The sequence below is a fragment of the Puma concolor genome, chromosome A1 (genome assembly GCF_028749965.1).
Source record: "Puma concolor isolate L17-30 chromosome A1, mPumCon1.1.hap2, whole genome shotgun sequence".
Taxonomy (NCBI): domain Eukaryota; kingdom Metazoa; phylum Chordata; class Mammalia; order Carnivora; family Felidae; genus Puma; species Puma concolor.
In genome coordinates, this window is record NC_141667.1 from 33362782 (window position 1) to 33389268 (window position 26487).

General features: G+C 40.9%; 2 protein-coding genes across 13 annotated transcripts in view; both read right to left on the reverse strand.

Moving 5' to 3' along the window:
* Positions 1 to 12615, reverse strand: part of TTC33 (tetratricopeptide repeat domain 33) — a 50416-nt gene extending 37801 nt beyond the window's left edge. Inside the window, exons 1-3 of one of the 6 annotated variants that reach the window (XM_086677785.1) lie at positions 12254 to 12615; positions 10439 to 10504; positions 7571 to 7792 (exon numbers count right to left, since the gene is read on the reverse strand). In XM_086677785.1, the coding sequence (XP_086533911.1) occupies positions 7571 to 7791 (221 nt within the window). In that variant the 5' untranslated portion in view covers position 7792; positions 10439 to 10504; positions 12254 to 12615. Of the gene's footprint in view, positions 1 to 7570; positions 7793 to 10434; positions 10505 to 11027; positions 11046 to 11960; positions 12194 to 12253 lie in introns of those variants that run through there. The other 5 variants (XM_086677779.1, XM_086677796.1, XM_086677803.1 and 2 more) reach the window with 5 other exon arrangements.
* A 3267-nt stretch (positions 12616 to 15882) lies between these two features.
* Positions 15883 to 26487, reverse strand: part of PRKAA1 (protein kinase AMP-activated catalytic subunit alpha 1) — a 46968-nt gene continuing 36363 nt past the window's right edge. For all 7 annotated transcript variants that reach the window (XM_086677747.1, XM_086677711.1, XM_086677725.1 and 4 more), the window contains 4 exons: positions 25274 to 25498; positions 23462 to 23948; positions 23223 to 23349; positions 15883 to 18809 (listed from right to left, as the gene is read on the reverse strand). In XM_086677747.1, the coding sequence (XP_086533873.1) occupies positions 18565 to 18809; positions 23223 to 23349; positions 23462 to 23948; positions 25274 to 25498 (1084 nt within the window). In that variant the 3' untranslated portion in view covers positions 15883 to 18564. The remainder of the gene's footprint in view (positions 18810 to 23222; positions 23350 to 23461; positions 23949 to 25273; positions 25499 to 26487) is intronic.

Sequence of the window (26487 nt, forward strand, 5' to 3'; positions counted from 1 at the left end):
TTGAGCTCGAGCTAGCTCGAATAAAGGCTCTTTGCTTTTGCATCGGACTCGGCTCCCTAGTGGTCTTTGGGGATCACGAATTCTGGGCATAACATTTGGGGGCTCGGCCCGGGATCCCCAAGAACCCCGAGGGACCCCCGACCCGGAGAGCCTGACTGGCCACGGTTAGTGTCTGTTCTGTCTTTTCTGTGTGAGCTCATTTCTGGAATTCTGGTAGTGCCCGACGCGGTCTAAGTGGACGCACTGGAGGACCACGGGCCGGGAGTTTCGGAAGACGTTCTGATTCTCCCTTCTGGAGGGACGTGGAATCCCCTCAAAGGTCTGAGACGAGGCGGGTCGCTCCCGCTGGTCGGCGTGAGGCCGTCGTCTTTGGAGGGACGTGGAATCCCCTCATCGGTTTTGGAGGGACGTGGAATCCCCTCATCGGTTTTGGAGGGACATGGAATCCCCTCAAAGGTCTAAGCTAGCTTGCAGTTTTGCTTCCATGGAGTTGGAAGACTTTCCAGGGGCCCTCTGTTTGTCTGTTTTTGTGTTTCTCTGTTTTGTTCTGTGGACTTACTGGACGGACGTTATGGGACAGACTCAGACTACTCCTCTAAGTATTATGATTGATCACTTTAAGGATGTGAGGGGAAGAGCTAACAACCTCAGTGTGGAAGTCCGAAAGGGTCGGATGCAGTTTTTTTGTTCTAGCGAGTGGCCAACTTTCAATGTCGGATGGCCACCAGAGGGGACCTTCGACCTCCCTACCATCCACCGAGTCAGGAGTATCATCTCTCAGCCTAAGGCGGGCCATCTTGATCAGCTCCCTTACATTATCACTTGGCAGGACCTTGTAGAAGACCCACCCTCTTGGCTTAAGCCCTTCCTAACCCTGCTCCCTCCGGAGCCAAAACCCATTCTTGCTTTGCAGGAGACAGAGAAGAGGAAAAGTCTTACCCAGCCTTCAGCACCCCTCTACCCTGTCCTACAGGGGGGTGCTGAAGAAGAATTAATTTTTCCTCCCCCGTATAACCCCTCTAGGATGCCGGAAGAACACCATCCTCCCTCTCCGGGGGAGGCAGACGCTGTTCCGAGAGCGGGAGGCGGAAACGCTCCAGGGGGAAGCCCGCCCTTTACCAGACAAAGGGCTCAGAGGGGGCAATCCGCCTCCGCCGCAGACTCCACTATTCTGCCCCTGCGAGCCACCGGACCCCCAGACGCGGAGGGGAATCAGCCCCATCACTATTGGCCTTTCGCCACTAGTGACCTCTACAATTGGAAAGCTCAGAATCCTAAGTTTTCCGAGAAACCGGCAGGGCTTATTGATTTATTAGACTCTGTTCTTTTTACCCATCAGCCCACGTGGGATGATTGCCAGCAGCTTTTGCAGGTCCTGTTCACGACTGAAGAAAGAGAAAGAATCCTCAGTGGGGCCCGAAAACTAGTTCCAGGCGCAGACGGAAATCCCACCACCAACCAGGCTCAGATAGATGCCTCCTTCCCCTTAACTCGGCCCCAGTGGGATTTCAACACGGCAGAAGGTAAGGAGAGGCTCCGGGTCTACCGCCAGACTCTAATGGGGGGTCTCCGAATGGCTGCTAGAAAGCCAACCAATTTGGCCAAGGTAGGAAATGTACAACAGGGAAAAGATGAATCTCCGGCTGCCTTTTTAGAACGGATCATGGAGGCATTCCGTACCTACACCCCCATGGATCCAGAGGCTCCGGAAAGCAAGGCAGCTGTTCTCATGGCCTTTGTAAACCAATCGGCCATAGACATTAGGAGAAAATTACAGAAAATAGATAGACTAGGAGAAAAAAGTCTGCAGGACTTACTGGTGGTAGCCGAAAAGGTATATAATAACCGGGAGCCTCCTGAGGACAAGCAGGCTCGCGCCATGGCGGCTGCCAGCAGTAAGCAGACTCGAGACCTGGCCAGAATACTACTAGCTACCACTGCTGACTTCCCCGAGGAACGAGACCGCCGTCTCCGGCAGCTGGCAGACGACACAAGAAAAGGTAAAAGTACCAAGGTGGGGAAGCAGAGGCTGCAGAAGGATCAGTGCGCATACTGCAAGGAGATAGGGCATTGGGCCCGAGATTGTCCAAAAAGAGCTGGCGGGAAGGGAAGCAAGAGTGATCGAGTAAAAGTCCTAGAGCTGGATGAACTAAGTGATTAGGGGAGTCAGGGTTCGGACCCTCTCCCCGAACCCAGGGTAACTCTTAAAGTGGAGGGGACCCCTATTGACTTCCTTGTCGACACCGGAGCACAACATTCGGTCCTCCACACCCCACAAGGAAAACTAGCCAACAAAAAGTCCTGGGTACAAGGGGCAACTGGTATGAGCCAGTATTCATGGACTACCCGAAGAACAGTAGATTTGGGAACGGGCCGGGTATCCCACTCCTTTATGGTAATACCAGAATGCCCCTACCCGCTGTTAGGACGGGACTTACTGACCAAGATTGGAGCTCAGATAACTTTCAGACAAGGGGGGCCTCAGGTCACCGATGGCAAGGGCCACCCCATCCAGGTCCTGACCATGAAACTGGAGGATGAATACCTCCTCCACCAGGAGGCGCTCCCGAGAGAGGATAATATAGACAGATGGCTACGAGAATTCCCCTCGGTTTGGGCAGAGACAGGGGGGATGGGACTAGCCGCTCACAGGACCCCAGTCCTGGTAGAGCTCAAGCCAGGAGAGAGTCCGGTAAGGATCAAACAATACCCCATGTCTCAGGAGGCCTGGAAGGGGATCCAGCCACACATCCGGAGACTACGAAGCCTAGGGGTACTAGTTCCTTGCCAGTCTGCCTGGAACACCCCCTTACTGCCGGTCAAAAAGCCTCACACAAATGACTACCGACCGGTACAAGACCTCCGGGAAGTAAATAAGAGGGTCGCGGACATACACCCAACTGTTCCCAACCCATATACTCTCTTGAGCTCCTTAGCGCCCTCTAGGGTCTGGTATACTGTACTAGATTTAAAGGACGCCTTCTTCAGTCTGCCGCTGGCACCCCAGAGCCAACCCTTCTTCGCCTTCGAGTGGCATGATCCGGAGGAGGGCTCCAGTGGGCAACTCACCTGGACACGGCTACCTCAGGGATTCAAAAATTCACCCACCATCTTCGACGAGGCGCTACACGAAGACCTGGGTGAGTACAGAAGGGAGCACCCTGGCCTCACCCTTCTACAGTATGTAGATGACATCCTGATTGCTGCGGACACAGCCAAAGACTGTGAGCGAGGGACCCAGGACCTGCTGGCTACCCTGGGGGCCTTAGGATACCGGGCATCCGCGAAGAAGTCTCAGATATGCAGGAAGAGGGTAAGTTACCTGGGATATATCCTGGAGGGCGGACAGCGGCGGTTATCAGAAGCCAGAAAAGAAACTGTCCTAAGGATCCCTACTCCCACCTCCCGAAGAGAAGTGAGGGAATTCCTAGGATCAGCCGGCTACTGCCGCCTCTGGGTTCCAGGTTTTGCTGAGATCGCCAGGCCCCTATATGAAGCTACCAAAGAGGGGAAAACATTTAAATGGGCTGAAAAAGAAGAAACTGCCTTTAATCAGTTAAAAAAGGCCCTCCTAAGTGCCCCAGCCCTGGGCCTACCAGACATTACAAAGCCCTTCCACCTCTTTGTAGACGAACATAAGGGAATAGCAAAAGGGGTTCTAACTCAAGCCTTAGGCCCCTGGAACCGTCCAGTGGCTTACCTGTCTAAGAAACTAGACCCAGTGGCTGCCGGCTGGCCGCCATGCCTAAGAATTATTGCGGCGACAGCACTCCTAGTCAAGGATGCAGACAAGCTGACCCTAGGACAGGAGATCTGGATCACGACCCCACACGCCATTGAAGGGGTCCTGAAACAGCCTCCGGATAGATGGATGAGCAATACACGTATGACTCATTACCAGAGCCTCCTACTCAACCCTCCACGAGTGCGGTTCCACCCCAGTGCAGCCCTCAATCCTGCAACCCTGCTGCCCGACCCTGACCTAGGTGCTCCATTACATGACTGTGCGGGAATCCTGGAACAAGTACATGGATTCCGGACGGACCTGACCGACCGGCCCCTCCCCGATGCTGAGGCTACTTGGTTCACTGATGGCAGCAGCTTTGTGCGAGACGGACACAGGTATGCGGGTGCAGCGGTGGTCACCGAAACGGACACCGTATGGGCGGAGGCTCTACCCTCTGGAACGTCAGCCCAGCGAGCAGAGCTCATAGCCCTCACCAAGGCGCTGATGCTGGGAGCTGGAAAACGGCTTAACATCTACACAGACAGCCGTTATGCATTTGCCACAGCTCATATTCATGGGGCAATTTATCAGGAGAGGGGGTTACTGACGGCAGAAGGATGGACTATAAAAAATAAGCAGGAGATACTTAACCTGCTTACAGCCTTATGGCTTCCTGCCAAGCTAGCCATTATCCACTGCCAAGGGCACCAAAAAGCTGATAACCCAGTAGCTAGAGGTAATCGAAAGGCTGACCAGGCAGCCAAGGCAGTAGCCCTTACTCCAGTCCCCACCATGACCATACAACTACCAGACCCGGGAGACCCAGTTTTACCAGACCAGCCCAAATACTCCCAGGAGGAGTTACAGCGGATCAAGAAACTCCCTATGGCCCAGGAGATAAAGGGATGGTGGTATACACATAACAAGGAGCTCGTGTTGCCAGACCAGCTCGGAGTCTCAATATTAGAGCACATGCATCGGTCTACTCACATGGGGGCCCGAAAATTAAAAGACTTAATCCGACATGCCGGAATTAAGATTCACCAACAGGACACCAAAATAGAGCAAGTTGTATCTGCCTGCAAGACCTGCCAACTCACCAACGCGAGGGCCACATCAAATAAAAAAGGAACCAGGCTCAGAGGCACCAGACCGGGAGCCCAATGGGAAGTCGACTTCACTGAAGTCAAACCAGGAAAGTATGGTTTTAAATATCTTTTAGTATTTACAGACACCTTCTCTGGCTGGGTGGAGGCATACCCAACCAAGCATGAAACGGCTCAGACGGTGGCTAAGAAGCTACTAGAAGACATCTTACCCAGGTATGGTTTTCCTGCCATGGTAGGATCAGACAATGGACCAGCTTTTATCTCGCAGGTAACACAGGCAGTAGCCAAGGCGGTGGGGGCAAACTGGAAATTACATTGTGCTTATAGGCCCCAGAGCTCAGGACAGGTAGAAAGAATGAATAGAACCCTAAAAGAGACCCTTACCAAATTAACCATGGAGACTGGCGGGGACTGGGTGACTCTCCTACCGTACACCCTTTACCGGGTTAGAAACACTCCTTACACTCTGGGTTTTACTCCCTACGAGATTATGTTTGGCAGGCCACCCCCTGTTATTCCCAGCCTTCGAGCTGAACTTATTGCTGAATTTAAAGATCAAGAACTTTTTCTTTCCTTGAGCGGGCTCCAGAGGGCGCACGAGGACATTTGGCCGCGTCTCCGTGCCATCTACGAGGCTGGCCCGATCCCGACACCTCATCAATACAGGCCAGGAGACTGGGTCTACGTCAAGAGGCACCACCGAGAGACTCTCGAGCTGCGCTGGAAGGGACCCTACATCGTGGTGTTGACAACCCCCACTGCTCTCAAGGTAGACGGCATCGCGACCTGGGTCCATCACACCCACGCTCAGCCAGCGGACCCCTCCTCGATCCGGAAGGACGTTGTCACGCGATGGGCCATCAGTCGGGACCAACACAACCCGCTCAAGCTCAAGCTACAGCGCATTTGACCTACCTAATATTGGTAACTCTGTTAAACTGCTTGTCATTGCTCATGCTGCCGGGAGTCCCCACGCCCCCCAAAACATCACCTGGCAGATCATAGACACCAGCTTGGGGACAATACTTAATCAGACATCCCAGAGCCACCCCAGGGACACTTGGTTCCCAGAACTTTGCATAAACCTCCAAACTCTGTTCCCCTTGTCACCATAAATGCAGCCGGTCCCATGATTGGGTCCCTAAGCTACATGACAAGGGGGGAATGAAAGGGCGGGACTACGCCAGCCGACTCCATCTTGTTCTGTGTCCTTCACCTTGACCACACCTCCTCCCCTTGAGTAACCCCCCCCCTCACCTGCCTAACAGGACTCGGACCCTTCCCCAGGACCCTTCCCCAGCCAATCGGCTGAGGCCATAGCCATTACCTCACCAACTGCCCCAGGCCCCAATAAAACCTTTGTCCTTTTGAAACTCGCTCTCTTTCCCTGGTATCTCACCGCTGCGTCGGTGCAGGTAGGGGATTGAGCTCGAGCTAGCTCGAATAAAGGCTCTTTGCTTTTGCATCGGACTCGGCTCCCTAGTGGTCTTTGGGGATCACGAATTCTGGGCATAACATAGATAAGAGGAAATACGGGGGGGGGGGGTGTGGGTTGAGCTTCTTTCGACTCTAATATAGAACTGAAGTTTTAAAAAATAAAAATGTTGTGGGGCACCTGGGTGGCACAGTTGGTTAAGCGTCCAACTCTTGATCTCAGTTCAAGTCATGATCTCACAGTTCGTGAGTTCAAGTCCTGCATCAGGTTCTGTGCTGATGGCGAGGAACCTGCTTGGGATTCTGTCTCTCCTCTCTGTCCCTCCCCTGCCTGTGCATGCACACATGCTCTCTCTCATTCTAACTAACTAACTAACTAAATAAATAAACTTCAAAAAAAAAAAAAAAAGTCCTTTCCTGCCTCTAGGTTATAAAGCTACCCTTCTATATTTTCTTTCATTAACTGTGTAAGTTTTACATTTCACATTGAGATTTTCTATCCCTCTAGAGTCCATCTTTGTATGTGGTATTAGATACATTTTTTATATATATTTTGTTTTCCTATGTATTTTACTTTCCTACATATAGAATTGTGTTTTCCCATATATAAACTTCTAGCTTTTTCTACACAATCTACTAAACAATGGGTCCTCTCCCCACTGATTTGTGAAAGAATGATTTTTGGTCCCAATGAAAGACCTAAGCAGAGGCAGGGGAAAAGGAATAAGAGAATAGGAAAAAGAGGAAAGGGAAAAAAGGAAAAAAGAAAAGGGTGAAGGGTAAACAGAAAAGCATAAGAGCTTAGCTGAGGATAGGGCTGAGGATAAATGAAACTACTGTCAAATTCCTGTGCACCAACCATATTTACTGAAGTATATAAAAGCCAATGGCAAAGAATAACTGAACATCCATTTAAAAAAACAAAAAAGTACATGTCCTCAAAACCCTTCAAGAAACATCTAATATATCTGGTATATAATAACACAAAGAGAAAGATTCCAGAAATTAAACTATCTCCTATCAAGCAATAATTTGCATTACATTTCATTTAGCATATACCCTTATTTAGACAGAACAAAAATGATGGCAAAAGCAGACATTACAAGTATCTTGAAGACTCTTCTACAAACTTTCAGATTCCATGGGAATGCTGAAATGTCTTTAAAACTTATTTATTTGATGAATTTAGCACCTAGATCAGATTTTTAAAACATAAATTTATAGAATTCATAACTCTTCATCTCATTACTGGCAGTCAGAAATGTAAACTGTTCTCTGTAAGAAAACTCCAAAAACACACCTTTTATTTTCAACCAAACTGGCTCCTTCATCCTTCAGCTGCTTACTTTTCTCAACACAGCCCTCGAGGAGACTTTCTTTCCTGCGTTTAACCGCATGAAGCCAGCTCCCTTCTTCATTCTCAACTACATCCTTCTCATCAGCAGCTTCGGCTTCAAACTGCTGTGAAGTGACCTTTGAGACCTTCTCCCCAATTCTTCTCTTCCATCCAAAGGAAGCCATTCTGAAAATTACAAACAAACAACTTTAAAATTCAAATGTGGCCTTTAGAGAAGTATTACAAATGATAGGTGAAGACAGATAAGAGAATCAGACTGTCACCAGTTTTTTTGTTGTTGTTTTGGTTTGTTTTGTTTTGAGAGAGCACACATGCAGGGGACAGGGAAAGGGAGAAAGAGAATTCCAAGCAGGCAGGATTCGATCTCACACCTTGATCTCACAACTGACTGTGAGATCCTGACCTGAGCTGAAATCAAGAGTCAAACACATGGGGAGCCTGGGTGGCTCAGTCAGCTAAGCGTCCAACTTGGGCTCAGGTCAGGATTTCACCATTCATGAGTTCGAACCTGTCATTGGACTCTCTGCTATTAGTTCAGAGCCCACTCTGGATCCTCTATCGCCCTCTCTCTCTGCCCCTCTCCTGCTCACACTCGCTCTCTCTCAAAAAGTAAAACATTAAAAGAAAAAAAAGAGTCAGATGCTTAACTGTCACCACTTTCTAAACTCTTAAATAATGGATCAAGGCAATAATCAACAAAGGGTGCTAACATCACAAAGGAACACAACTGGTCAGTAAGTATCTCCTGTTGGAAGTGGCATACTACCCATGAAGTATCCTTGCCAGAAATTAATCCTGAATCAGATCAAGTCTAACAAACTCTACCAGTTTATAGAAAATACGGAATGCAGATGAGCGTGCTAAATAACATGCCAGAGATGCAGATAGCAAATAACAAAAACTAAAAAATAAAACTGGTTTCTTCAGGAAATAAACTTCCAGGAAAGCAGAGAGAGAGAGAGACAGAGAGACAGAGAGAGAGAGACAGAGAAAGATGGAGGTAAAAAGAGACTTCAAAGATTTAATAACCAAATATAATGCATGGGTTTTGTTGAGCTCTGGATTCAAGCAAGCCAATTGGGAGGAAACATTTAGGAAATAATAGGGAAAACTGGAACACTGATTTAATACTTGATGGTATTAAAAAATTACTGCTATTTTTTAAGGTCTGATAATAGTACTGTAATTATGTTTATAACAAAAAGATAAGCATTCTTGCTATAAACATAATTACAGTACTATTATCTTTTAGGAATGTATACTAAAATATTTCACATGGAATCCTATGATATCTAGAAATTGTTTCAAAGTGATCACCAGAGGGGGCAGGGTACAACACAGGAGAAATACAGATGAAAACATTGCTCTGAGTTGATAATAGATACAGTTAGGTGATATGCACATAGGATTCCTTGTACCTTCCTCTCTCATACACGTTTGAAATTTTTCACAATAAAAAGTTTTAAGAGTCAAACTTGGTATATAACTTCATTCACAGAACTATTGGGTAAATCTAAAAAATAACAAATGTTAGGGGCACCTGGATGGCTCAGTCAGTTGAGCACCTGACTTTAGCTCAGGTCATGATCTCACAGTTCATGGGTTCGAGCCCCACTCTGGGCCCTGGGCTGATAGCTCAGAACCTAGAGCCTGCTTCAGACTGTGTCTCCCTCTCTCTCTGCCTCTTCCCCTCTGCCCCTCTGGCCCTCTCTCTCTCTCTCTCTCAAAAATAAATAAAACATTAAAAAAAATTTTAAATAACAAATGTTAAACTGTTTTGTATATCAGCAATGATACACAAATGTAAAGGATAAGAAAGGACAATTGATGGAACAAAATTAAAGAAAACCATAAAAGCATTCATCAAGTATTTATTTAGAGAAGGAATTTATGATGAGATCCAAGAACTCTTACTAATTATATGGATGAGCTTAAAGATACTGAGAAACTCCTGGAAAGGCATATAAATTTCTGTTATGTCTGTGTGTTTTCTGGAGAAGAGTGTCTAAACGTTCCTTCCATTCTCAAGGGACTCCATAACTCCAAAGAGATTATGATCAACTGAGTAATCAACCAGGGGGATAAAGAAAAGCAATGAAGCAGATGTTTTTATAAAATTATCAAATAATGGGCATTCGAGGAGTAAAGGAAGAAGAGAAACGAAATAGTGAATAAGTTCTACCAGGTGTCAAGGTCTTCATCACTGAGGCACATGGCTGAAATGAAATATAAGTAATCAATAGAAGGGAGGGGACAAAAAAGTAAAGGTGACTATGAGGTTATTCACATGGAAAGGCCTAAGATAATGGCAGAACTTGTAGGGATGAGAAGATTATAGGTCTTGTGCCTAAGTTTCTAATGAATACAAGGAAGTCTCAATAAATTATTGCGATCAAGAAATGCACAAACAGATATGGGCGAACCACATATTCTCCCCTGGAGCAGGGATTATTTAAAAAAAAAAAAAAAAAACAACAACAACAAAAAAAAACAACCCAGAGTAGTAATGTATTATAAGCTATACTAGGAAATCAGGATAATGGCAGACTCTCTACCCAGACCCATTATAATAGAGAAGAATGAGTTTCCTATGTTTGAAGATGACTATAAGTAACTTAGGGGAAGAACCAAGAAATGGCTGAAAATGAAGTGTGGTTACTATGGAAAAGAAGGCCAGAGGCACAAAATGAAAACAATGTCAGAAAATAAATCATTAGGAAGGTCTCATAAGACATCAGGATATCAAGAAGACCTCTTGTATTTATGACTGTCCCTAAAAGTGACAAGAATGAGGATGACTACATTAGCTGCCTTCAAGTTTCCAAATGAACTCTGTTCCTAAAGCAGCAATGTGAGGAACCAGGTACTGTGGGAACGCTGTTAACAGAGGAAAGTCTGGTGTATTCACTAATGTCAAATTACATTAGAAATCATCAGTCAGGTCTACATATTATTGGAAGCAGGGTTTAAGGTGGCGAGGAAAGGAAAAAGGAACAGAGAGACCCAAATATATTTTTTAAACATTAATGGGTAATCAGACTCCCATTACCGTCCCCTATCTCCAACCTGAACCATTGTTCTAAATGTCAAAGACAGGTATAGGCTGAGTCCCCAGATGGTGGTTCTCAAGCATGTGTGAAAAGCCATGCACAGCACCGCCTCAGGTGTTTCTGCCATTTTCCTCCACAAATGCTTTAAGCTCTTCTAGAGACCAGAGGCTGTGGAGATCAGGACAGAATGAGGTTACAGGGTATAAAAGGCCTGATGACTGCTAGTAACTGACAAGTTTAGCCTTGAAGAGAGTGAAAAGAATACATTCCTCTCAGCCAAGAGTTCATACTGAGTGAAAAGTACAGACAAGTTCAGGGGTAGAGGGAAAAGACAATGAAGGATTTCATACCCCAAGCTTCAAATTTCCCAGAGAAATAGGTGGCTAGTCATTGGCTCCAAGTAAAGGGAAAAGAAACAGATCTGAGTACTTGAGAAGAAAAGTTCTGAGTCACTAGAGAGAATGGGAAGATAGGAAAATCAACAATAAGGGATGAATAAAGATACCAAACAGTATCAAGGGCCACTGAGGTTAAAATCCACTGAATCTGTTACCAAGGGCCATTAGCACAGTTTTGTATTTTCTTCAACTGTCTGGAGACAAGGGTACAGTCAATCCACTCCAGGATAAGTGCTATTGGAGAGTAAACAAAATAGGATACTATGACTTCAGTGGAGACTCTTGAGGCTTCCTGGAGGGGAGGCTGACAGGTTTTCAAAAATAAAAGTCGGGTTAGTCCTAGGACACATGCAAAACAGTTTCTATCCTGAAAAACTTAATACTCAGGTATTAAGGTATCTTAATTAGTACTAGTTTGCTGTTCCTCTAAGGATATCTGAACATGAAATTAAAGCTTCTTATAAATAAGGTTTTCCTGAATCTATAGTTAGATGCACAAGGCGCCAACATCTTAGCCTTCACGTTTTTTCACCCGGATAAGAAACCATATGGGTAAACCATAATCACAGAGGTTTCACGTTAAACTCATGAAACATAAATTTATTTTACATAGGATCATAGTTAATGAATGCCATGAAACTCTAAACAACAATGTTGTGTTCTAAATTCTTTTGCTGGTTCAATGATCTCTACAGTAGGCATTCAGTTACTTTTGTCGGCCGGACAGTTTATCCAACCACAAACCGAGAATGCCTGTCTTCACTGCATAGGAGGAGGCAGCACCTAAGGCGAGAAACCACTAGATGAACACCATTAGGAAATCAAAACAGGATCCTTCGGGTATCGGGATGTATTCAGAGGTGAGAGATTCAAGAAGCAATTTACCCGAAAATGTCACCGCGCGAGAGAAACGTGTATTACTAAGTTCCTCTCGTTTCCAAAACAATAAAGATATGCGAAGCTCATAAAGGCTGCCCTGGACGTCCCCCGCGAGTCCACCAGGCCGCCAGTAGCTGCAGACACGCTCAACCAGAGGTGGGAAGCAAGCTCGGTTCCGCTCCTCCCACCGTTAAGGGAAGGTCAAAGCCGCACCCGCCGCCGTGGAAACGCGGAAGCCGCTCCTGCCTTGGTGTAAGGGAGGGCCCGACCCCTAGAAATGCTCGTCCCTAAAGACCAACCTTAGCGTCCCGGCTCTGCCGCACCTCCGTCGCGTCTCAACTCCGACTTCTGAAGGTCCTTTCTCCCCTAACCACAAGACCCACCAGCCTCGTTTTCCTCCTCTTCCTGGGCTTCCACCACGGTCAGCGTACCCTCAGTTACCTAATGACCACTCCCCTGGTCCCGTGTTTACATTGTGCTTGCCCTTTACCGACCGGAAGCGGAAACTAACATGCCCGACCTCCTACCTGCCTGCCTTTGATGCCAGGTCTCTCAAGAAACTGGCCTGGCCGACCCGAGGCGTCGGAACCGCTCAGAGAAGCGGGCAGGGAAGAGGCGACTCTCAAAGCCCTTAAGGTCGGCCAGTCCCTTTCCCGGGACCACAAATCCCAGAAGTCGCTGCGGTAGCCTCCACCCCCATTACCCTCTGGGATCTGTAGTCCGGGCCACCCGGACCCGGAGCGCCCTCTAGCAGCAGTCGGGGGCGTCAGGCGCGCGGACGACGGCAGTGCCGGAGCGCGGGAAACTGCGGCTGCGCAGGTTGAGGTGCGCGCAGTCAAAATCAGGCCCCGTGAGACTGCGGGAGTCGTTCAGTCGCGAGGTAAAACAAACGGGGGTCGGGGAGAAGGACTTGGGCGGGAATTCATAGCATTAAAATGGGATCCTGCCTTAAAGGAGTTTACAGTCCAGCTGAGAGGCCAGCCTAGACGCAAAGGACTAAGGGAAAACTCCATTGAAAAAGGGTTCAGGGGGCGCCTGGGTGGCGCAGTCGGTTAAGCGTCCGACTTCAGCCAGGTCACGATCTCGAGGTCCGGGAGTTCGAGCCCCGCGTCAGGCTCTGGGTTGATGGCTCAGAGCCTGGAGCCTGTTTCCGATTCTGTGTCTCCCTCTCTCTCTGCCCCTCCCCCGTTCATGCTCTGTCTCTCTCTGTCCCAAAAATAAATAAACGTTGAAAAAAAAAAATTTTAAAAAAAAGAAAAAGGGTTCAGGGGAACAGATAAAGCAGATCAAGGAGGCCCTTGGTTCAACTGTAGGCTTCACGTCGGAAAACATAAGTAAATTGGGCCCAGAAGAATTAAAACCTAAACGTAGGTGTAGTTTATGTCTTGAAAATAATTAAGTGGGGAAACGTAACCCAGGGGACTGTTTAGGAAATTGAAAAGATTGTTAATTTATCGACGTGGCTATCTTGTGCAAGGGAAGACCAATTTTGTAGACGATGCTTTTTCAATCTCAGCGTTGTTTGTCAAACTGCATAATCTTTGTTGGAGAAATGGAGTCTCCTGTGCCCCGAAGGGTGTTTAGCTGCATCTCTGGAATCTACCCACTAGATGCCGTTAGCATCCACTACCACCACCATTTTACCTCCAGTTGTGACAATCAAAAACGTCTCCAGTCATTGCCAAATGTTCCTGGAAGAAAAATTGTTCACCCACCCCTGCCGCATTGAGAGCTGCTCTTGTACAACAATGATTCTCCAAGGTGATCCTCAGACCCCTGAGGGTTGCCAAGGCTTCTTCAAACTATTTTTATGCTCATAGGAAGACCTCGTTGGCCTTTTTCACCATGTTAACTTTGCACTGATAATGGAAAAGCAGTGATGGGTAAAACTGCTGACAGCTCAGCTGGTATTAAGGCAATGATACCAAACTGTGCTAGTTGTCATTGCAGTTTCACCACCACACTCATACTACCAAAAACACTCAAGAATGTCCTTTAGGAAGCGGTAAAAATTATTAAAATGACCCTGGAGTAGTTTTTAATCTGTATCACAAAATGGGAAGTACTCATTAAGTACTTTTGCCGTGTATTGAAGTATGATGTCACCAGTAAAAGCAATTGTGAGATCGCATTATAAACTGAGGTATACACTTTTGTTGTGTGGAATGCAACTCTTATTTAGAAAACAGCCAGCAGTCCAGCTGGTTATTCAGGATTGGGTATGTGACAGGCCTTATGAAAATGAACAAAAGGAGCCTGTTACTTCAGGAAAACAATGGACAGTGTTGCCAATTATACTGTCATATCATAGAAGTATTATCATTTGGAGTATACAACTACTGACATTAATTATAAAAGATACAAAGGTAGTAGAATGTTTCTTAAGAAGGGTAGAGGTTTACATGACTGTGTTCACTGCAAACCTAAATCAGTGACAATTCATCAAGTCAAATATTTATGATTTGCACTTTTCTGTAATACTTCTTTAAGCCTTTATAACACGTGTCTCTCGGACAAGACATTCAGCAGGATTTATGCCTTTATAGTCACATTCTTAGTGCTTGGTTCATAGTAGCTATATGAGGGGATATAATTTGTAGAGTGAATAATTTAAGCGGTGCTTAAAGCTGTACTCCTTTCTAGGGGTCTTTCCTAAATCTCCCAAATAACTTTACTCTGATAAAGGCTACCTCCAACACTGAGTTTTCACACTTCACCCACCACTTCCCTACTTACTTTGTCCTATGAACTTGATGTACTTATTAATATATTTAATACATTTCTTGGGCTATTTATTGATAATATGATCTTCCAAGTTGCTAGAAATCCTCTAAATTTATCATACTTAGCATTTATTGGCATTCACAATAAGTAGAACAGTCTATTTGCCTACAATAGAACAGTTCAATAAATATTGATTTTTCAAACAAGAGCATTTATTGTACAGTTTTATACAGTCAGGGTAAATAAATATCTAGAGCAATTTATAAGTTCCCTAAAGAACAATCTTATGTGCTATTCATAACATTCTTTAGTACTGTTTTCTTTTGTTACAATTATCAAACTATTTTAACGATTTGGAATGCCAACAATCTGGCACAAGGCCTAACAGTGCCATACGGGATATAAGATTTCATTACAGTTGAATTCTAACAGTAGTGGAATTGTAACCAAATCTAATGTTAGCAACCAAGGAAAACTGGTAACCACTTTGGCTTTTATTGTATATATCTTAATATTTTGTTCAGGTGGTTAACTTTTAGATGAAATCAAAACTCAGTAGTTTAGTTGACACAAAAATCACACGTCTGAGTGTTAAAATTTGTTTAAGCACTATGTTTTATATTTAGGCACACTGTCAAAAAGGTGCACACATGGTCAGCTAGGAATAAGTGCTTTTTATTTAATTTTTCCGGAAGTTAAAAATTTAAGCACACTGTAACAGGAAAAATTATGTTTTTATCATCCACTTTCTAAATCAAGGTATTTTAAATTATATACCTAAATATACCCCGGTTGAAACATATGCGAACACATCTCAGAAATACTGTACCACAAAGATTGATTTCTACCCCATTACCAATTTATAGTTATGTTGTATGTGGAATTTCATTCATCTTGTCAGGAGAATTCACAATGAAAATAAGACTTCTGCTGTGTATGGAGGAGATGGACAAGAATTAAGGGGAAAAGATTTAAACAGCACACCGTTTGTTTTTCATTCCAAGGATGCCAGTCCAAGCATAGATGCATGGAGTCCTACATCTAGCCACAGTCCACCAAGCATTCATTCAGTGTGAATGGTAAAACTACAAGGTCAAAAAGCAGGGATTGGAGGGGGGATGGGGAAGGTGAAAGCACAGGACTTTTTATATAAAATCATTTAAAACTCTGAAAAACTACAAAAGCATCTCAAGAGAAAATATAATCAAAGTAAAAGCAATGGAATTTATTTCAGTGAAATTATTTTAAATTAGATATATTAAGCTCCCATATCCCCCAACCTGGTAGAAAATTTCCTCTTGGTGAGAAATCATTTATTTTAATGGCAAAATTTTTACATATCAGTAAAATCTGTTATATTTAAAACTATGTATACAGTACATTTCTGGCAAAAACCTTATACATCTTTCAGTTGTCAAGACAAAGTAAAAATATGGTTGCATAAATCACAAAAAATATAAATTGCTGAAAAGATAATAAAAAAAGATTAAAAATCATTTGCATTGACTCCCTTACATCTTCAGTTAGTAAGAATTTGCAAACTACAATAAATTTTTGAAAATTCTGATGCAACCTCGACACATTCAACCAAAAGTTGTCATTTCAAATATCCCAGCTTAAAAAAGAATCTGCTGCAATAATCTGTGCATTTATCATACTATTTGTACAAGTGCAATATTTAAATATCTTCAAAATAAAACTCAGTAACTAAAAGGAATCACAATAACTTAACAAGCAGCAAAGTTTACAAAATTAACAATTTTTAGAAGGTCCTATTTAATTGGTTCCTCCTTTCAATCCCCCCCCCCCCCACCGCCCCACCACCTCCCCACAACAGCTTATAGAGACATTCTGACAATGTCTTAGTTCTATGTACAAATCTGTAACTTTTCAAAAATACAGTCTTCTGTTCTTAACATCAGGAACATAATGCTGCATTTAGAGACCCTACATTAAATCAATATCCCAAAAATGCAGGGCCACATACAAGTTATACAGTTTTGAACTTAGTATTTAAGTTGCACTCCTATTATTTTATACAGCTTTCAGATTCTAAGTTGAATAGATAAGTCCTGGACATAAGCAAGATTTTTCTTTTGAATTCACTGCATGTTTCTAGGGGTACTGGAACCAAATCTACAACTATAGTTAACTGTGCAAGCTATCAAGACACTTGAGTATATTACTGTCTGGTTACAAAGGTGTTCACTGTATTTGCCAAAAATAGTCCTATAATACAAAAGTATTAAGTGAGAAATAAGATAGCTCTTCTGCAATGGAAAAATGATTGATACCAAAGAAAATCAATACCTTGAAGTTAAAATAGTATAAGGCAATTATGGGTGATATAGTACTTTTTATTTTTTATTAGCATACACAGGACACCAATTTTAACTGAAGTGACTTTAAATCTTCATTTACAACTATTATGGAATGCTACTAGGAAAAAGGAAGGATCAAGGAAAAGAAAGTATAGAGATCTTACAAAGATTAATTAAGCATCTTTAGGCAGTTCCCATAATGCTACTTTTTAAAAAATGATTAAAATCTAAAACAAATGTGACCATTTAGAAGCACTAACTGATTCGTTCCATTATTTTATTGAAGTAATAATGTCATACCTGGCAATGTCTAAATTTTCACTGAATCCTGGTTTGAAATAGCCAGCTATAAAAGAAATTTGGAAGACAACTGGGGAAACCTAAATATGCATGATTAGATGACTTTAGGGAATTACTAATCTGATAATAGTATTATGTTTTTAGGAAAATGTTATTTTTTTTTAGGAGATGCTTGAAATGTTGAGGGTGATAAGTATGTCAGCAACATCCAAACGGTTCAAGGAGAAAAAAACATATATATCTATATACACGTACATATGTACACTATGTCTATATACATACATAGATATAAAGCAAATGTGGCAAAATGTTAACCAGTGTTGAATCTAAGTGGTAGATACACATGTGATCACCCTATAGCCTTTCTATTTTTGTTTTTAAAAATGGTCACAATAAAATTTGGGAGAAAAAGTCTTATCTGAGCATTTAAATGGTAGGAAATATTCTGTGTGCTAAATCAATTTAAAAGATACATAATTGAATGACCAGAAATTTTTGTATACATTCAATACTGACGGACATGAGCAGCGGAATTTGTGAGATTGACAAAAACATGATTTATTTATAGCATATGCAACTCAGCTCTTGTGACAAAAAGAGAAATTTATGTACAGAATATAGTGAGACAAATTTTAAGATTTAACTTAGTGCCTAGAGTATCTGAATATGTAAGTTCTGTGTGTTTTTGGATTTATCAAGCTAAAGAAAAAATTTTAGTTATGTCTAATTTAATCTTTGATATGCTTACCATATACTAAAGAATATTAAGGGAAGAGATATGGAAGAGTTGTCCAGCCTGTCACTACTGGAAAATACCTGCTATGTAAGAAGTTCAGGATCCCCCCAAAACAAATCACCTATAAAGGTCGCTAGGGATTCTAGGCAAATATTTATTGAATAAATTTATGAAGCAATTATAGAACATATCAACTTGTAATAATACATGAAGGCCTTTATGGTAAATTAATATTCTACAAAGCCCTGTATACATTAAATATAAAACAGCCAAAAATCAAGTGAGCCTGAGAGACCTATAATTCATTGTGAAAATTACATTATGCTATATGCCTACTGAACAATGAACAAAATTATCTTAATTCATTTTTGCACATTAGGCTTTTAACTATTAATCATGTTCCAATTCCTGTGCAAATTGCATTCCAAAAGGCCAATCCTCAGTTATAACTTGATTATAAATGGAAGCATTTGGCTATGATTTTTTATGCATGCTTATTGCTATCAAAGAAATAAGCAAAGTTTTAGGTTTACTGTGCAAGAATTTTAATTAGATTCGCACACATTTCAAAAAATTCTATCGTGTGACTTCCAGGTCTTGGAGTTAAGTCAACAGGAGAAGAGTCAAGTGAGGTCACAGATGAGGTAAGTGAAGCTTCTGAGGATTTTCCTTGAGCATCAGCATCTGAATCATTCCTTTGGCAAGATCGATAGTTGCTAACTGATCCTGATCTCTGTGGAGTAGCAGTCCCTGATTTGGCTTCAGTAATTTCATCTGGGTAAAAAAAAATTTCAATTTATTATAATCCATTACACCCCATAATTTTTATTCTTTTAAGTTTTGTTTATTTTCAGAGAGAGAGAGAGAGAGAGAGAGAGAGAGAGAGTGCACGCATGAGGGAGGGGAGGAGGGGCAGAGAGAGAGGGAGAGAGAATCCCAAGCAGGCCCCATGCTGCCAGTGCAGACACAGCCCAACACAGGGCTCAATCTCACAAACCGTGAGATCATGACCTGAGCAGAAATCAAGAGTTGGATGCTTAACCGACTGATCCACCCAGGTGCGCTCCCACCCCCCAACAAAAGTTGAATAGTATTTAATTTGCTTCTTTGAGTGAGACCACTGACCACCTATCAAGAGCACATTTATTTTGAAAACTTTCTAAAATAGAAGTGATGAATCTGTGTTAAACCATTTGTCTTCTTTACATACAGTACATATTCTCCTCATGCCTAATCAACATTGGGTATAGCACATAGCTACTCATCAGTATGTAGCTACTCATCAGACTTACACTCCAAAATTAATAGCCCAATAAACTAATAACATGGGGCTCAATAAACATCCTTCCCTAGCAATAAAAATTCATTTCTCTATATTAAAATCATAGAATGCATGCACTTAAAATTTGGGAGAAATCTTGGAAATCACCTCATCCAATGCTTCATTCTATTGATAAGAAAATATAACCTTCAAAAAGTGTAGTGACTTGCCATAGGTAATAAAGAGGTAAATCTAGAACCTCCTTTGCCTGTCATCTCACTGCTTTTCACTCTCCCACTTTCTCTTTGTATATAAGATCTCATGAAATGATTCCAATAAACAAATTAAGGAAAAACTAGAGTTGAAAATACAGTACACAAAAACAGTAAATGTTCATTCAACTGGCAAACCCAGGGGCTAATAAACCTAAGGTTATAAATTTGAGGCCAGTACATTACCGCTCAAACCTGTGCCTTTCTGACACTAAGTAGGTATTATTCTTTTGTTTATGAAAAAGACAAAAAATTTATAGGTAAATCTAATAATTCCATAGGATCTTAGATAAACAAAAGTGGTAACAGATCTTAATGGATATGGCCAATGAAGAACTGCTAAAAACTTGTACTTAATTAAAGGCTCTGTTTATGAGAAAACATTTATATATACAGTTATACTCTTGAAATGCTAGGATAGAGTATTTACTTGATATTATGAGTCAAGTGTGCTCTGTCAGGCTTTTTAATAGATAGTGTTAAATTCGTTTTGAGAGTGTATGCATATGGGAAATCTGAATTAATATAAATTTCAAACCATGTTATAGTATCATATCATTTACTAAAAGTCTATTATAGTTTACTCATACAAACATTGGCATAAAGATATTTTTCCCATTTAAAAATAAAAATAGGGGCGCCTGGGTGGCGCAGTCGGTTAAGCGTCCGACTTCAGCCAGGTCACGATCTCACGGTCCGTGAGTTCGAGCCCCGTGTCAGGCTCTGGGCTGATGGCTCAGAGCCTGGAGCCTGTTTCCGATTCTGTGTCTCCCTCTCTCTCTGCCCCTCCCCCGTTCATGCTCTGTCTCTCTCTGTCCCAAAAATAAATAAACGTTGAAAAAAAAAAAATTAAAAAAAAAAAAAAAAAAAAAAAAGAAAAATAAAGTAATCCCTATCAAAATAGCACACTACTGTTCACTGAACTAGAACAAACAATCCTAAAATTTGTATGGAACCACAAAAGACCCCAAGTAGCCAATTAGTCCTGAAAAAGAAAACCAAAGCTGGAAACATCACAATTCTGGACTTCAAGCTATATTACAAAGCTATAATCTTCAAGACAGTGTGGTATTGGCACAAGATCACTGGAACAGAATACAGAACCCAGAAATGGACCCACAAACATATGGCCAACTAATCTTTGACAAAGGAGGAAAGAATATCCAATGGAAAAAAGACAGTCTCTTCAGCAAATGGTGTTGGGAAAACTGGACAGCAACATGCAGAAGAATGAGCCTGAACCACTTTCTTATACCATACACAAAAATAAACTCAAAATGGATGAAAGACCTAAACATAAGACAGGAAGCTATCAAAATACTGGAGAAAAGAGGCAACAACCTCTTTGACCTGAGCCACAACAACTTCTTACTTAACCTGTCTCCCAAAGCAAGGGAAACAAAAGCAAAAATGAACTACTGAGACCTCATTGAGATAAAAAGCTTCTGCATTGCAAAGGAAATAATCAACAAAACTAAAAGGCAGCTGATGGAATGGGAGAAGACATTTGCAAATGACATATCAGATAAAGGGTTAGTATCCAAAATCTATAAGGAACTTATCAAACTCAACACCCAAAAAACAAATAATCCAGTGAAGAAATGGGCAAAAGACATGAATAGACACTTTTCCAAAGAAGACATCCAGATGGCTAGCAGACACATAAAAAGATGCTCAACATCACTCATCATCAGAAAAATACAAATCAAAAACAAGATACCATCTCACACCTGTCAGAATGGTTAAAATTAACAACTCAGGAAGCAACAGATGTTGACGAGGATGCAGAGAAAAGGGAACCCTTTTGCACTGCTGGTGGGAATGCAAACTGATGCAGCCACTCAGGAAAACAGTATGCAAGTGCCTCAAAAAACAGAACTACCCTATGACCCAGCAATTGCACTACTAGGTACTTATGCAAGGGATACAAGAGTGCTGATTCGAAGGGGCACATGCACCCCAAAGTTTATAGCACCACTCTGGGCTATAGCCAAAGTATGGAAAGTGCTCAATGTCCACTGACTGATGAATAGATAAAGAAGATGTGGGGTGTGAGTGTATATGTACGTACACACACACACACACACACACACACACACACACACACACAGTGGAATATTACTCGGCATTCAAAAAGGATGAAATCTTGCCATTTGCAACAATGTGGATGGAACTAGAATGTATTATGCTAAGCGAAGTAAGTCAGAGAAAGACAAATATATGATTTTGTTCATATGTGGAATTTAAGACAAAACAGAAGAACATAAGGGAAGGGAAGCAAAAATAATATAAAAACAGAAAAAGAGACAAACCATAAGAGACTCTTAAATGCAGAAAACAAACAGAGGGTTGGTGGTGGGGTGTTAGGTGGGGGGGAGGGCTAAAAACGGGTGAGAGGCATTAAGGAAGACATTTCAAATGAGCACTGGGTGCTCATGTTATATGTAAGTGATAAATCACTAAATCCTATTCCTGGAATAATTATTACACTGTATGTTAACTTGGATTTAAATTTAATAAACAAACAAACAACAATAACAAAAATGTCTGCTTTCTGCAATTAATAATTTACCTCAACTTAATCAATATAAATAGTTAAGATATTCTGGCAAACTATACATAATGGTAATCAGAGATATATTTTCTAAGTATAGGTTTTCACTTTCAAACTATTAAAACAGTAAACCAATACTTATCATAATTTAATGTTTCTTTAAAAATATTCAAGGAGGTACTTTTAAGATTTTATACTGAAGTAAATCATTATTTTGATGACCAATTAAAATACACCTAACTTAAAAAGTCTGAATATTTCAATTTGATCATCAGGCTGTCTCTGATTGTTTATGACTGTAGGTACATAGAAATGCATAGCAATCTAAAATTAAGGTTAACAATGTCACTTTTAACGAATTATGATCATTATCTTGAACGTTATCTTTAGTCCCAGGAATCCCCATATCATGCTTTCATACAAAAGTGGTCTATTATTTAAGAACACTTTATTAAGAGATAAAATTGGAATCATGTAACTCACAAAACTAATACAGGATGCATACCTCTGATATGTCTCTAGTGTCAGGCTGGGAGCAAAAGGCTGGATGAGAGGAGAAAACTAACCATTAAGTCCCTTACCTATCCAAAACATTTCTCTCTCAGTACCCTGTAAGAAACCTTACTTGGCAAATGATTTCTTGTCCTATGAGCTACTAATCAAATCTATTGACACTGCCTTATCAATCAACTCTAAAAGGTAATAACTGTACTCTAATTCTTAAATGAAAAAAAAATTTATTAAATATCAGATATAAAAAAATTTAATAAAAAGTTAACATTTATTTCTAAATAAAACATTTTATCTTACCAAAATGAACCACACCAAAAAACAGAAATGTGGCAGAAACTATCATTTTAGGATCAGACTGCATCTGGCTTTAAGGTAATCATAAAAGGACAATACACTGTAAGATTACAGCAAACCTAAGATTCACAAATGCTGACATCACAGAGGCACCAAATCTCACATTTAATGTTCTTTTGCTATTGAATTACTAGGAACAGTTCAAGAAGCTTCGAAAGAATCAAAGACTAAAAAGCCAAGTTAGGTAACAAGGTCTAGTTTGTCAACTAAGTTGTTTCGTGGAAGGTACATACCATCAATACTACGGAAATCCAGTAAGTACGTTCTACTATCCACTTGGTATAACTGTAGACTCATTTTGGAGTATGTACTTGTTACAGGATTCTTCCTTCGAACACGCAAATAATATGGGTTTACAACCTAGTGTGTGGTATGGACAAAAAGAAAGTCAAAAGCAGTTCTTCTATAAAACATTTTATAGACTACAGGTTTAGCAAATGTGCTTAAAGTCAGAATGCCCTTTCTTTTTTACCTTCCATTCGTAATCCAGTTGTTTAATTGCTCTACAAACTTCTGCCATGATATCATTCGGTCGACTTTGACTTCTAATTCCCAAATGCCATTTTGCTTTCCTTACACCTTGGTGTTTTGATTTCTGTGGGTTTAATTCATCGAGGGTGTGGCGTGCCCTTGGCGTTTCAGCAACCAAGAATGGTACTCTTTCAGGATGGGGCCGAGTCAAATGATGATCATCGAGAAAAGAATCAGGTGGGCTTGTTGCCAAGTAAAAATCTTTGGCCTCATTCATTATCCTCCTGTTATCTATTATGAGATGATAGGCAACTGCCAACGGGTCCTGGTGATTTCTATTATAAAGGCAGCTGAGAACCTCCTCTTCTGAGCATTCAAATTTTTCACACACTTCTTTTAAGGCTTCATCATCAATCATGGTTGAACTATATGATGGATCCTCAGGAAAGAGATATTTTGGAAGATCTTGTTTAAACCATTCATGCTCCCTGAGACAAAGTTAGGAGGTGAGACTGTAAGTAACAGTTTGGGGGATTTAGGATATGAATTCATTTCTATTTATACACATAGGGTATTTTCATTTTTTTTAAACTGAGACTTTCTTCTGGCTCACATTTCACTGTATATATTGGGGGAAATGCTCCAACCTCCCTCAGATTTTAAGAGGGAAAAAGCAGTGCTGCACTAACTGGAAAAGAAATGTCTTCACTTTTATTTAAAGTTTTGGCACAAATGACAATGACAAACAAATGACCAAGACCAGCTTATTTCCAGTTCAGAGAAAAGAATATATTCTGTGGCTTCATTATTATAATATTCTTGATACAATGTTAGGTGAAAAAAACAACAAAAACAGACAACTATCATTCACTGAATGCTTACTCTGTGGTAGATTTTAGGCTAAATACTTCATATACATTATCTCACCTTATAAAACAACTCTATGAAGATAACAACTCTTCAAATATAAAAGAATATGTTTGACCTAAACTATGTCAAAAACTGCTAAAACTAAAAACATCATGAAAGGAAAACACTCAAAAGAACAACGATTATCTTCTGGGTGATGGAATTAAAGATCATTTTCTGGTGGGGTTTTTTTTGTTTTGGTTTTGGTTTTTTGTTGTTTTGTTTTTGGTGTTTTCTAAGTCTTCTAATTGTCACATATTGCATTTAAATTGGAAAAAAAAACCATGTAAAACACAAATGGAAGCACCTTTCACTTAGATATTTTAAATTTTAAAGAATGATTTATCCTTTTCCATTGGTGGTAAAAGCATGCCCTTCCATATGAAACTTACAAATCAGTAATTCCACATGTGATTCAATCTATAGTACCCAAAAAACAAAAGCATGTCATTGATTAAATTAAAAATTCCTCATTACTTGAGATGAACAAAAGGAAAAAAGGGAGTAATTTATGAGATAGAATTCAAATGGCAACACACAAATTTACTCCTACTGAAAAGCATTAATCCTAATGAGAATGCATAAAAGTCAAATATGAAGCATACCACAGAAAATCTTAAAGAGCCACTACAAAATTTAACATCCCACCAGGGTCTATTTTTATTTTCTTTCAAAAGAAAGACGTGTAAGTGAAAAGTAAAAGCCCTCCCTCCTACTAATCTTCCTTCCCTAAGGTAACCAGTTTACTGTGTATTTTTAAATACGAAAACAAATGTGCCTATATACTGTATTTTTTAACATACAAATGACATGACATTATACATACTGTCCTGCAACTCTTTCTTTCACTTAATTTAAATCATTGAAGCTATTAGATCTGATAATCTCCAAGTTGCATTATTACCTGATATCTTTGATTGTGGCCCTCTTCATGGGATCCACCTGTAGCATATGTTTCAAAAGGCTAATCACAGATGGATTTAAATACTGAGGGGTATAAAAGATCCCATCACATATCTTCTTAAAAAGAGTTGGCACATGATCATCATCAAACGGAAGGGTTCCACATAATAAAGCATAGAGAATAACCCCACTGCTCCATATGTCTACCTCTGGACCTGCATACAATCTGTAACAGGAAATACCAATTGGATTAAATAATCATTAGTAACTTGAGAGTTAATTAATCAAAAGTTTTAAATATGGATACTTTATAAAGAATTATTAGAGTATGTTTTCTATAGTCATTGCTTTACACTATACAGAAAGATTCTATATAATTCTATCATCATTATCTTTGAAAACAAAAGTTAAGAATTTTTAGGTTAGACTATAGCTAAAATTCTGTTCTTACTCCTTTACTTTGTTCCTCATGATATCAATTAAGAATGTTCTTTAGTGATGAACCCTAAACCCACTCTCCCCCCAAAACCCAAGACTTCCTACCAAGGTAAAAGGGGCCTGAGGCTGTGAAAGAAAGCCAAACTGACTGGTTCACAAAGAAGATCCTAAACTGGTATTTACAATACACTGTAGCCAACTGACTTAACTACTGCAGACTGTTAGCACAAAGTCTGGCTTTGGGGAAAGGATGTCTGTAAACTGATCAAATAAACTGTTGAACTAATCCATAAATAGTGCTTTGAATACAAGTTCCCACTCATCCAGGGCTCACAGAAAGACCTTCCCAAACTGGAAAATTAGACTTCAGAAATGGCCCATGCATATATGCATATTTACATTTCTTTCTTTTATTTTTTTTTAATTAACATTGCCCCCAGAATTGTTTTTTCCCAAAATAATTTAGATGGCACAAATGAAATAATTTAAAAACATTCTTTGAACATTAAGCTGATCAAAAAAAATAATGATGAAGCTTGATAAATCTAAAATTAGATACTTCTGCCTTAATCATAGCCATGACTTTACCCAAATATAATTTCTCTGAGCAGGCCAGGCAAGCAAGGTTATGAAAACAGAGAGAAAATACTATACTATTTCTGCATTCTGAATTAGGATATGACACATTCAAACAAAGAAACATGGTTTGAGTGAAACGTTATTAAAAGGTAATTATAAAGACTAGTAACAAACCTAGCCATCTGCTTTCAATTTCAG